This window comes from Perna viridis, chromosome 14, assembly GCF_037379345.1.
Source record: "Perna viridis isolate PV_CMFRI_1.1 ecotype Kerala chromosome 14, ASM3737934v1, whole genome shotgun sequence".
Classification (NCBI taxonomy): domain Eukaryota; kingdom Metazoa; phylum Mollusca; class Bivalvia; order Mytilida; family Mytilidae; genus Perna; species Perna viridis.
The window spans coordinates 28,587,456-28,600,479 of NC_142458.1; the positions used below are offsets into that span (position 1 = coordinate 28,587,456).

A 13,024-nucleotide genomic window follows, 5' to 3' on the forward strand; every position below is an offset into this window, starting at 1 on the left:
AATACGTCATTCAAAAAATGATATTGCATAGTGCAAATGGTGTGCAGGGGCACTGCACAATACATTTCTGCATAATATACAAGGGGGGACGAAACGAAACAGGGGGCGAAACAACGCTGAAACGATTGCACTCATGTATCACTAAGAAGTTATGAGGTTCTTTCCGCCGATGTACTGTCTACATGGTATCAGAAGATTTAATAAGATTGTTGAACATAAGTGTTGTGCAATATATAGTCATCCCACATGCGGCTTAAAAAATAAAATATTATTTGGTGTAAATCCAAAATATAATTAAATGACTTACTTTGATGCCTGCAAAGAATGGTTTAGAAAACGACTTTGGTCCCGGGGAATCAAATCCTACCATCCTTACTTGAATTGAGCACCGTACCTGATTATGGAAACATATTGTATGTATCTCCCCTTAGTTGTTTATTGTAGAATAATTCAATGATGATTTATGTCAATTCATTTTTACGTGTAACTTCAAGCATTTTTTTTACGCAACTGTTAATTTTCATGCAATTGTTTATCCATTTATGTGCTGTTTTTTTTTATTGTTTTTTTTTTTTTTCTCAAAGCATTTTTAACATACAGGTGTCACATTTTATCGTGTGAAACGGTAAGATTAACTGCTTTTGCAGTCCATTGACCAAGTTGATATTCTGACATGCTGATTTACATTAGATGCCAAACCTTCTCATGACATGAATTGCACCAAAACCCCTTGAGTACTTAAGGAGGCATTACAATAAAATGTGGTCAGACGAACTGATGGGTGAATAAAGAGACGGGGGTTCTTATTCCCCCAAACTTTGTTTACAATGGGATTTGTTAAGATATTAATTAAATATCAAACCAGGTTAGAAATAAAACACTTACAAATGATCGAGTCTGTCCACGAAACTGTCAATTCCCTGGGCTTGATTTTTAGATATGACAAATATCAATGTATCCATACCAATAATCAAATGATTGAAAAAAAGACAGTCCTCAAGCGGGAAGGTGGTGTCCCTATTGTCTTATATAAAATTACACGATATGGCGCACATCTAAACATGTTAAGCTGGCTAGATAAGGGAAACTTGACTAAATGATGGACATCACTATATATATGTACATTCCGCTTTCAAAGCGAAGAGTATAACAAAGAACAATTCAACGATGTGATACATTTTATGTATTGTATCCTTTGGGCCAGTTATATGTTTTGTAGTAGAAAATGAAAAATACAAGGAAGAGTAAGTAACTTACAAACATATTTGGTTTGTGCGATTTCTCCCAATGTCCTTGGTACAAAGGCACTGAATGTAAATTCTCGAATGTTACGTCTTTTTTTGCAGCTGCCCTTATCTCGATATCGTTAATAAAGAACCTGACATCGTAGGTGTAGTTTTCGCTTGGATTTAATACAGAACATATAAATTTGGGGGTGTAATGTAATTTAGTGGATGCCCCTGCATTATTGATTACATCTTCGTGAATGTCAACTGATATATCTGCGGTTACATTTACTTCCGGTGAACCTGAAATACAAAACACCAAAAAAAAGATTCCACCTATTTTGCAGACCTACAACCGCCATCAGGTTTTCTTCATACATGCGTATATACGCATTGCAAATTCGAATATTACATCCTCGACTGAACTTTTAAAAAGTTCAATATTGCTTTTTGGAGGGAGGGGTTTTGTAGTCAACAAGTGTTTTTGCAACAAAAGCAGAGGACGCTTATCCTACTGGTCCACCTGGTCCATGCTTCCGTTTTTTATAAGTCCGAGTTACTCATTAACTTTTGTTGCTCAGTAAGTATTATTTTGGTTTTATTTTGTTCTTTGTTGTGTGTGTCTATTTTGCTGTCTAGACTTTGTCCCTGGACTGTTTTATTTTGATTTCCGCTTGAATTGTGGTTCCCTTGATTACTATTTTAAACCAATAGCCATATATATTCTCAAGATACCATTGTGATATCAAATCCAATGTGTTTTTTTTTTAAAGTAAAGCTACTCTAAGTGTTTCCTACTTGCGCATCCAGGAGTAAACCCCGTATCAGAAGATTTCCCTTTAGGACAAGGTAACTCTTTACCTAAAAACAAAACAAATGTACAAAAAGACTTAATTTTTAATCTGTTTAAACAACCAATTACAAATTTATAACAATAGAACAAACTTAAATTCAAAACAATCAAAAAATAAAAACAAAAACAAAACAAACAATAAACAATAAAACGACCTATTTTTGTAAAATATTCAAGGAACAATATCAAAAACTGATGTTACTTAGACTTTGTCCACGGTTTATGGCCCTGTTACACTTAAACATCTTAGCACACTTGGTATACTGCAATTGCTTTATTTGAGCAGTCAAAACGCATTGACCGTATATCGACAAGTTAATTACACCTTACATAAGACTTCTGGTTTTTGATTGGTTGATAACAGGTGTATTTTACATGTAGACATGCATTTTTAGACCGGTCATTTTTAAATATCATAAACAATATGCATTTGCTTCTCTCTCAGTCGCGTATTCCGTGCAGAATAACAAAAATATATATATCGGTCCATATAATTAAGTACCGGTCCGTATGACGATTACAGTATAAAAAACGTTATTATGGCATTCGATTAACGTAGACTTATATCATTTTTAAGTCGCCGACCACGAAGTGGTGTTGACTTATTGTTTTTACTGTGTTTCTTCTTCTTCTTATTATTATTATTAATAAGTCGCCAACACTTGTTGTTTTTGCTCCGTTTCTTACTATAATAATAATTATTATTATTATCATTATTATTATACTTCTTCTGCACGCACATTTGTCTAAAAAATCAAGTATGCTGATGGGGTGTGCAAGCCATTTCCAGGAAATGGCTCCCGATTTCAAAATGGCCGCCAAAACAAAACCCCAAAAAAGAAAAAAAATCTATTAAATTAGTGGAACTCATTATTTTATGAAAATAACGCTGTTCTTGACTTGCTGACAACATAGGCGTAAAAAAATGTGAAACTTGGTATATATACTAAGCTTAATGTTCCAAACAAAATTCTGAAAAAAAAACTCGCGTGCGTCTCGGCCGCCATTTTCAAAATGGCCGCCAACTCGGTCCAAAATTCAAATTTGTCCGATTTTAATGAAAAAGTGATATCTAGGTTCTTTGATCCGTCCCAATTAATAATCTGCGCCGTCCCGATTAAGAATCTGCGGCTCGATCGGCAACTTGACCTGCGTATCGACCGGCATTTTAAAAATGGCCGCCATCGCGGTCGAAAATTCAAAATTTTTCAGTTTCGTTGAAATTTGATATTCACGTACTTTAGGCTGCTTCGATTAATAATAAGCAGTTCAATTGACGATATGTTTCTCAAAAGACAGATCAAAAACGGGAGGCGACCTCTACACGTTTCGTTGAAACGTAAATTTTAATTAAGTTGCCGACCACGAAGTGGCGGTGACTTATTGTTTTTACTCTGTTTCATCTTATTCTTCTTCTTCTCCTTCTGATTATTACTATTATTATTATTATTATTATTATTATTATTATTATTATTATTTTTATTCTCCAGTCATAAAAATTGTTGAAAGTGTCCGCCCTTTTTTTCAAAATTGGCTGGTCCGATTGATATGAAACTTTTCAAGAAGTTAGAACAACTCTTCGAAGGACGCAGAACTTGAAAATAAAATTTCCAGCTACCGCCATTTTTTCAAAATGGCCGCCGGATTTGACGTACCCATTTTTACACCGGAAATTTGAATATCATTTATCTCAAAAACTGCTGATCAGAATTTGACGAAACCTGGTGTATAAATGAAGTTCAATAGTCAAAGCAAAACCAAGAAAAAAATCTCCCGAGTCTCTGCCACCATTTTCAAATTGGCCGCCAAAGCGGTCGAAAATTAACATTTGTCCGATTCGAATGAAAATTGGTATCTACGTTCTTTGAGCCGTTTTGATTAATAATCTGCGGCTCAGTCGGCAATTTGAGCTAAGTATCGGCCGCCATTTTCAACATGGCCGCCACTGCGGTTGAAATTTTTAATTTTACCGATTTTGATGAAAATCGATATCTACGTTCTTTGCACCGTCCCAATTAATGATCAGTGGCTCAATCGGCAATTTGAGCTATGTATCGACCAGCTTTTTTTAAATAGCCGCTACCACGGTCGAAAATTCAAAGTTTTTGGGTTTCGTTGAAATTTGATATCCACGTTCTTTACGCGGCCTTGATTAATAATGAGCAATTCAATTGACAATATGTTTCTCTAAAGACAGATCAGGAAACAGGAGGCGACTTCTACATGTTTCGTGGAAATGTAACATGTAACGCAGTGGCGGTGACTTATTGCTTTTACTATGTTTCTTATTATTATTAATTTTAAGTCGCCGACCGCGAAATGGCGGTGACTTATTTTTTTTTACTGTGTTTCTACTTCTTATTATTATTATCATTATTATTATTATTATTATCATTTTATTAGTATTATTATTATTATTATTATTATCATTATTATTATTTTAATTCTCCTGTCATAAAAAATGTTGAAAGTGTCCGCCCTTTTTCTCAAAAGTGGCTAATCCGATTGAGATAAAACTTCTCTGGAAGTTAGAACTACTCTTTGAAGGATGCAGAACTTCGGAAAAAAATTCAACTGTCGCCATTTTTTTCAAAATGGCAGCTGGACTAAAGGTTCCTATTATTTACACCGGAAATTAGAACATCAAATATTTCAACAATTGCCGATCAGAATTTGACTAAACTTGGTATACATATTCAGCTGAATGAACCAAACAAAATCCTGAAAACAAATTGTGTGCGTTTCGACCGCCATTTTCAAAATGGCCGTCAACGCGGTCGAAAATTCACCTTTGTCCGATTTTAATTAAAATTAATATCTAGGTCCTTTGAGGCGTCTCGGTTAAGAATCTGCGGCTAAATCGATAATTTGAACAACGTAGCGGCCTCCATTTTCAAAATGGCCGCCACCGGAGTCGAAAATATTAATTTGTCCGATTTTAATGAAAATTAATATCTAGGTTCTTGAGATTGCCCCGATTGAGAATCTGCGGCTCAATCGATAATTTGAACTACATATCGACGCCATTTTCAAAATGACCGCCAACGCGGTCGAAAATTCAAATTTGTCAGATTTTGATGAAAATTGATATCTAGGCTCTTTTAGTCGCCCCGATTAATAATCTGCGGCTCAAGTGGCAACTGGAGCTACGTGTCGGACGCCATTTTCAAAATGGCCGCCACTGCGGTGGAGAATTTTTGTTTGTCCGATTTTTATGAAAATTGATATCAAGGTTCTTTGAGTCGTCCCAATTTATAATCTGCTTCTAAATCGGCAATTTGAGCTACGTAACGGCTGCCATTTTAAGAATGGCCGCCATCGCGATCGAAAATTTTAATTTGTCCGATTTTGATGAAAATTAATATCTAGATTTTTGAAGTCGCCCCGGTTAAGAATCTGCGGTTCAATTGATAATTTGAACCACGTCATTTTCAAAATGGCCGCACCGCGGTCGAAAATCCAAGTTGTCCATTTTTTATGAAAATTGATATCTAGGCTCTTTAAGACGCCACAAATAAGAATATGCGGCTAAATCGATAATTTGAACTATCTATCGACCGCTATAACCTTGGTTCCCTTGATTACTCCTAGAATGGTCGCCACTGCGATAAAAAATTCAAAGTTGTTCGATTTGGATGAAATTTGATATCCAGGTTCTTTACGCGGCCTCCATTAATCTTAAGCAGTTCCACTGACGATATGTCTCTCAAAAGACTGATCAGGAAACGGGAATCGACTTCTACACGTTTCGTGTAAACGTAAATTTTATTATTATTATTATTTTAATTCTCCTGTCATAAAAATTGTTGAAAGTGTCCGCCCTTTTTTCAAAAAAGGCTGGTTCGATTGAGATGAAACGTTTCAAGATGTTAGAATTACTCTTCGAAGGATGCAGAACTACAAAAAAAACGTTTCCAGCTGCCGCCATTTACTGGCCAAGGACTGAAGATACCCCTTTTTTACACCAAAAATTGGAACATCATATACCGCGAAAACCGCTGATCAGAATTTGACGAAACTTGGTGTATGCATTAAGCTCAATTGTCCAAACAAAATCGCGTGCGAGCCGCCAAATTCAAAATGGCAGCTAACGCAGTCGAAAATTCAAATTTGTCCGATTTTGATGAAAATTGATGTCTGGGTTCTTTGAGCCGTCCCGATTAATCATATGCGGCTCTTCGGCAATTTGAGCTACGTATCGACCTACATTTTCAAAATGGCCGACACTGCGTCGAAAATTCAAAGTTTTTCGGTTTCGTTGAAATTTGATATCCACGGTCTTTACGCTGCCTCTATAAATATTAAGCAGTTCAATTGACGATATGTTTCTCAAAAGACAGACCAGGAAACAAGAGGCGACTTCTACACGTTTCATGGAAAGTAAATTTTAATTTTTTTTTATTTATCTAACAAAATTATTCATAAATGGGAGATTTAAGGATACCTGAAAATCATATTTTGGTTGATAAGGAGGGGGGGTATCTCAGCCAATGTACTGATATGATTGTCAGGATGTGTTCATATTTATCCTAAAGTTGTCCGAGTTAGTTTGACTTACTTAGCATTTGTATCGAATATTTAATAGTTTTATTTAAACTATACAAAACCCAGTCTACTATCTTTAGAGGTGACTTGTTTAGAAGCCTTGGGTTGCTCCCTTTGATTGACGCTTTCATGGCCAAAAGAGCAGAATTATGGTTGGTCTGTAAGAAAGGTCGTCTGAACCAATGTATGGGTATTGTAAGATAGAATGGAACCAATTTTTGATTGAATATGTTGAAGTTCAGTGGACGAGGACGGACATGAAGAATCGCTTTTGACAATAAGACTCAATGAACGGAGATGTTCAATGACTCACGAAAAGTTACTGATGACCAATACATGTGTCAATGACTGAGAAAAGCAATATTTACCAAAGCAGTAGGCAGAGTTACATCCCTTGACAGGAACTAAGTAGTAAACAAAGTGTTGTCCACAATTTTTGATTTTTATTGGATACTTTGAATCTTTGCAGTTACCAAAAGCAGATGAAGTGTACGCAATCCTATCGACCGTTTTCCCTTCCTCTGGGTACACATTTTCTCCGTCAGCCACCCCGTCTGTAATACATATGAAGACGATATTATCCAGGAGAAACTATATATTTTCTTTTTCTTTTTTCTTTTTTTTTTTTTTGGGGGGGGGGGGGGTAGGTTTTTTTCGCGCTCGGCTTAACATCAATTTTTCTGCACATGATTTATTCGGACTACTTTGTAGTAGTAGCACACTCACCAAGAGCTTGCCATGACAATGGACAGGCACTGCCATTAGTATACATATGAACGTAATGGTCACGTGTAATGTCATTAATCTATTTTATCCAGTACATTTACTATTTATTCGTCATTTCGATAACTATGTTAAGTAATGCCATTATTTATACGAGTTACTCTTCCTTTTTACAGTGATTTCTGTACAATCGCATTAAACCTGAGGTCAAACAGTTTAAAATTCCAAACCTACACGTGCAAATACGGTGTAGGAATACTGTTCACGTACATATAGTCAATAGATAGGAATTTATCTTTTTAAACACATCCATACATATATGTCATTTATTAACGAAACTTTACAAATTGTGCAGCTTGAACCAATTTAACGTTACAACATTTTCACATTTTGACACATAAATGTATAACAATCGTGATTATATAACAAAAACATTATCGAAGCATTATCTCACTTTCGTTTTTAAAGGCAAAATTAGGTAACTTTATAAGAGTATTGATGGTGACAATTCTCACCGACATACACATGTAAATGATACCGATAACTTTTACGTCTTAAGAGTTCATCACATCATAAAATGACGACAAATTATATCTGATGACAGATGATTAATGGTTAAAATCATGTTAATTTTACTTGTCAAACAATCACATATTATATGATATTGTATTACTGCTGTACTTGAATCAAAATGAAGCGTGCACATGTATTGGGTTGTTTGTGTGAAGAGGAGGAGGGTGGATTTATGGTGCCTCGGTAATACAAAGAAAAAGCAAACAAAAAGCAAAAAGGTTGCAAATGTTTGAAGAGAAGCCCTGATGACGTTTCAAATGAATGTGCGGTAACAAAATGTGAATGTAGTGTATTCCACACAAACTTACCACCTGACAGCCAAACGGGGTTCATAGTGCCACATCGCCAGCCGTCTCGTGGACATTCTGTTGGCATTAATTCTCCAGCACCACTTACTACACGGTACCAGTTCTCCTCCAGAAAAGAATCACAAAGGTCTGGAATATCAGGTGTGTAGGCCACCGACCGTTTCCAGTCATTGATATACCACTTAGTATCACATGGGTCTGCAACGAAAAGGTATCTGTTATATAAGCTAAATATATCTGTCACCAAGATGGTACGTGTATGGAGGGGTCGTCGTACAGCACCACACGCGGGCAACCATACCCCAAGAGTAAATTGCATGTACAATGATTAATACGTTTAGGACAAGAACCGTTTGAAATACTTGTGTGTGTGTGTGTGTGTGTGTGTGTGTGTGTGTGTGTGTGTGTGTGTGTCTTGCTTGTTATAAATATGTTATTCAGTATTTCCCCATTACTTATTAATGTAGATTGTTAGATACAACACAAATTTTAATCCCGGGAGCCGCTGAAAAAAAATCGCACTTATGTGAGTTCAAACAGCTTTTAAACCGCTAAGTATCTAGTGTCAATATAATCTACCAAAAAAAAAATGCTATGGTTAACAAGTGTGTTAAATTTCGTATTTTATTCAGCGATATTTAAAAACGTTATCAGTCCGCCTTGATCAGATACACGTTTCTTTTTTCATTATACAATATTATACTCAGCGCTTACAAAAACGCGCTTAGGTTGATACTGGAAAGCTTCTATTTCTGTGGGGGTGTCTTAATTTTCGTTTGTTATTGTTGTCGTTTTTTGTTGGTTTGTTTGTTTGTTTGATTTTTTGTTTGTATTTTTTTTATACATTTCTTTCAGTTCGTTTGTTTATTTTTTATTTTATTTTATTTATTTTTTTTTTGTCTTTGTTTTTTTGGTTTTTTTTTGTCTTTTGTTCTTTCATGTTGAACGAGTCCTTCGTCGTTACATTTTGTCGTAACTTTTCATAATTTGACAGACTGGTTCGAAGTTTATTTTTTGTCTCACACAAAAAAAGAACTTTCGGTTAGACTAAAATGTTTCGGGAATGACACCCAATTAAATGTGACACTTCCCTATTTTAACTCACTTTCAGTTTGATGTCACTCCTGGTTTTTAGGGTAGGGCTTATAGGTTTCTGTTTACTATATCTTCAACTTGTATACATGTATGCAATAGTATTTTATTGTGTTAATATTTAAAACTGTTTGTAGATTGTCTCTTTTTCCCGCTTTCTTATTTTACCCATTTACTTTGGTTTTAATGTGTTTGAAATGTCTTGCTATTTTGATGTTTCGGTATATGTTCCCGATATTTTGCAGACATTACATACTGAATATTGGGCAACTGGTTTTTGATACTGGCTTTTATCACGGGTATCTCTGGTCGAGTCCGTTAAGGCAAGCCTGAGACCCAACCTTGACTACAAGCAAGGTTGGGTGCAGCTGCCAAATTGTCCGCCAATTGACTGCTTACTCATTTTAAACTTTTTTTCTTTAAACAAGTAAAATCCGATTTAATGAATCTAATTTACACAAATATACGAAAGTAGGCAAGGGTATGAAAGAAGCTTGGAAGCGTTGGACAAGGAACGATCGAACTATGCAGAATATTAACTTTTTATTACTGTGATATCCAGCAATACTGCATGTAAATTTGGACCTCAGTATATTGAAACATTTCGTGAATTAAAGTACATGTATATCAAATTGTGTGCTTGGTTGTAGACAAAAAAAATCTCCTTACGAAGTAAACTTTATGCATATAAATATATCAACAGCATATTAAATGTATGCGAGTGCTTTAATATTTTGGTGCACATCTTTTGTCTTTACGTATATTATTTACCTTGTGTAATACGTTAGACATTAATGCATTCATGACAAGATATCTAAAACAATGCTGACATGTTTACAGTAACATGCATCTATGCATGAATAAAGTATTACTAATGGACTCATTGGGGACATACTACTGAAAAACACATTGGCTGACAAAACGAAATCGCAATGGAAGTTAGCGGGAAAATTCTATTGACAGAATTAAAGATCCCGGATTCAGATAAAGGCATTAAATATTAATGTCAGATCTGAATATTATAATTTACATAAGAAATAATTACTAAATTATGATTGTTCATTTTGAGTCTGGGTCCTCATTTTTAAATGCAGAAACGTAATGCATATTCACGCCAAGGAAACTAAAACGGCGCGTCAGTAGAATCGAATCAAAATGTGGCAGAAAAGGGGTATCTCTAAAAAAATGGAAAGCATAATCATGGGGTATGATCATCTCCAAAAAATACAAAAAGTAATTAAAACACTCTTGCTCTTAGCCCCAACTCACCCAATACCGATATGTATCGTTTTCATTCAGTTACATTTACAAGTATATTGCATACGAGATCAGCATGTCCTAAGGTAATCACAGACTTATATTCATGTACTTACCAAAATTCGATTGTACAGATGAAATGCATACACAGAACAGTATTAGTAGAAAAGGTAGACACAATACAATCCCTCTACCGTACATTGAACGTTGTCAGAATGTATGTACAATGTTATTATGATAATGACTTTGTTTTGTTGTTCTCAGTCGAATGCACTTCCGCATGACGTTTGTTTGAAAATGGTCGATAAATTAAATGGTCCTATCTCGCCACAAAATTCGAGGTGATAACGATTTTTAAAGTTGATACGAATGAGTCAATTTATTATATTGGCGTTCTACATGTGCATTGATTGTATAGCAATTGATTTTTAGGGATAAACTGTGATATCATACATGTATATTTCTAGAGGTTGCGTTTGGAAAAAATATACTATTCTTGAAAGATTTTTGTGTTTGTTTGTTGATTGATTTTTTTTTTTTTTTTTGGTTTGTTTTTTTCTCTTGTTTGTTTGTTTAACAAAAAATATTTTAATATCGGCAAGTGTTAAAAAAAAGTCCGGAAAACTTAAGATGGACTGATGGACTGACGGTCAGACGGACGGGTCAAACACATTATACCCTGCGCAACTGCATTGCGGGGGGGTACAATTATTTAAGCTCAGAGTTCTTCTCCTTTGAAATGAAGAGAACACATATTCCATAACACATGTAAAAGATTAGTTACGCACAATCAGGTGATAAAGGGCAACTGATTCTTTACATTTACGACATACTGTGAGGTGAAATATTGCATGAAATCAGTCTTTAACTTAAGCCAAAATTGTGTATGTCATTTGACCATAAGGTCAAGAGTCATGTTCAAAAGTCGCACACCTTGGTACATGACACTCAACCTTAGCGTGAAATACGCACATACCAAATGTCAGATATCTTAGTAAAAAGTAAAAATGTTATGGCACAGGCAAAACTTTGGGTGGTATTTTGCCAAAATATGTATCTTATTTGACCATGAAGTTGACAGATTAAATTCAGGTAAAATTTCATTTATTCTGGTACGCAACACTCCACCTTGAGAGGATATACCAATATACTAAATATTAGTAGTCTAGGTCAAAAGACAAAAAGCGTTATGATATAGACAAATTTTGTATGAACGGCGTCAAACTTTGGTATGTTATTTGAACATGAGGTCAAAAGTCAAGTTCGAGTGTCAACCACCCTAGTATGTGATGCCTGGCCTTCAGGTTTTATAATCCCATACCAAATATCAGGTGTCCAAGTGAAAAGACAAAACAATTTTAGCCCAGACAAAAATTTGTAAAGTACTTGACCAAATTTTGTATGTCATTTGACCTTGGAGTCAAAGGTCAAGGTCAAAAGTTATCATATCTTAAACATTACAATCTACCTTAATGTGATTTACTTACATACCAAAAAATCAGATGTCATTGTAAAAAGACAAAAAACAATATGGTCAAGACAAAGTTTTTTATAGTATTTTGCCAAAACGTTTTTGGTATTTGTCCTTGGGGCCAAAGGTCCAGGTCAGAGGTCACCTACCTAAAACATTACTCCCTGTCTTGGTGTGATATACTCAAATGCCAAAGATCATATATCTAAGTAAAAAGACTAAACAAAATAATGGCACAGACAAAATTATGTATCGTATTTTGCCAAAATGTGTATGTTATTTGACCTTGAGGTTAAAGGTCAAGGTCAAAAGTCTCCCACTTTGGTATGCAACAATCTATCCCGAGAAGATATATCAACATACCAAATACTAGAAGTCTAGGTCAAAAGACAAAAAAGTTATGATCTGAACAAAGTTTGGATGAAAAACGTTAAGAAGAAGGGAAGTCCTTACAGGGGGTGATTCTGGGTCCAGATGAGCAAAAAACAAAGATATGCTACATATTTTTCTTTTTGATATGTTTCAGTGGAGAGCACCTACTTCACATCCATGCATACATTTAATTAATGTCTTCTTGATCTTGTTAGCAAAACGGGTCTGAACGTAGCCTATTTTCGTACATTTCAAATTGTAAAAAAAATAAGAATTTTGGTTGCTATGGTAACCAGATCTAAACCAATCAGATTGCTTTGTACTTTATTGTAAATTGTTTTTCCTAAGACATACTTCCTTAATATAATTATGTAGTTTGAAAAATTTCCACCATTAGATATAAACAAAAAATACATTAAATTGTGATGTTTTTGTGTTTTTTTACCCAAAATTGGTGTTTTGCTAAGGAATGGTCGTTGCTATGGTTACAGTGAAAATATTTTTCATTTTTCATATTAATTCTTGTTTTTCCATTAAATCCTTCATATTGCAAGTCAACTTGGTTCAAATGTCTGACATCGATAAATCACCCACTGCATGATTC

At 34.9% G+C, this 13,024-nt stretch overlaps 1 protein-coding gene across 6 annotated transcripts in view; it reads right to left on the reverse strand.

The window, feature by feature from the left end:
- LOC148598895 (von Willebrand factor D and EGF domain-containing protein-like) overlaps positions 1-10,980 on the reverse strand; it is a 30,919-nt gene extending 19,939 nt beyond the window's left edge. For 2 of the 6 annotated variants that reach the window (XR_015918636.1, XM_088561735.1), the window contains exons 1-6: positions 10,694-10,896; positions 8,229-8,426; positions 6,993-7,178; positions 2,025-2,087; positions 1,258-1,529; positions 308-394 (exon numbers count right to left, since the gene is read on the reverse strand). Coding sequence is in view for 5 of the 6 variants with exons in the window: in XM_088561735.1 (XP_088417861.1) it covers positions 308-394; positions 1,258-1,529; positions 2,025-2,087; positions 6,993-7,178; positions 8,229-8,426; positions 10,694-10,778 (891 nt within the window). In the remaining variant the exon portion in view is untranslated. Of the gene's footprint in view, positions 1-307; positions 395-1,257; positions 1,530-2,024; positions 2,088-6,992; positions 7,179-8,228; positions 8,427-10,693 lie in introns of all 6 variants that reach the window. The other 4 variants (XM_088561732.1, XM_088561734.1, XM_088561736.1 and 1 more) reach the window with 4 other exon arrangements.
- Between the last annotated feature and the right edge of the window lie 2,044 nt (positions 10,981-13,024).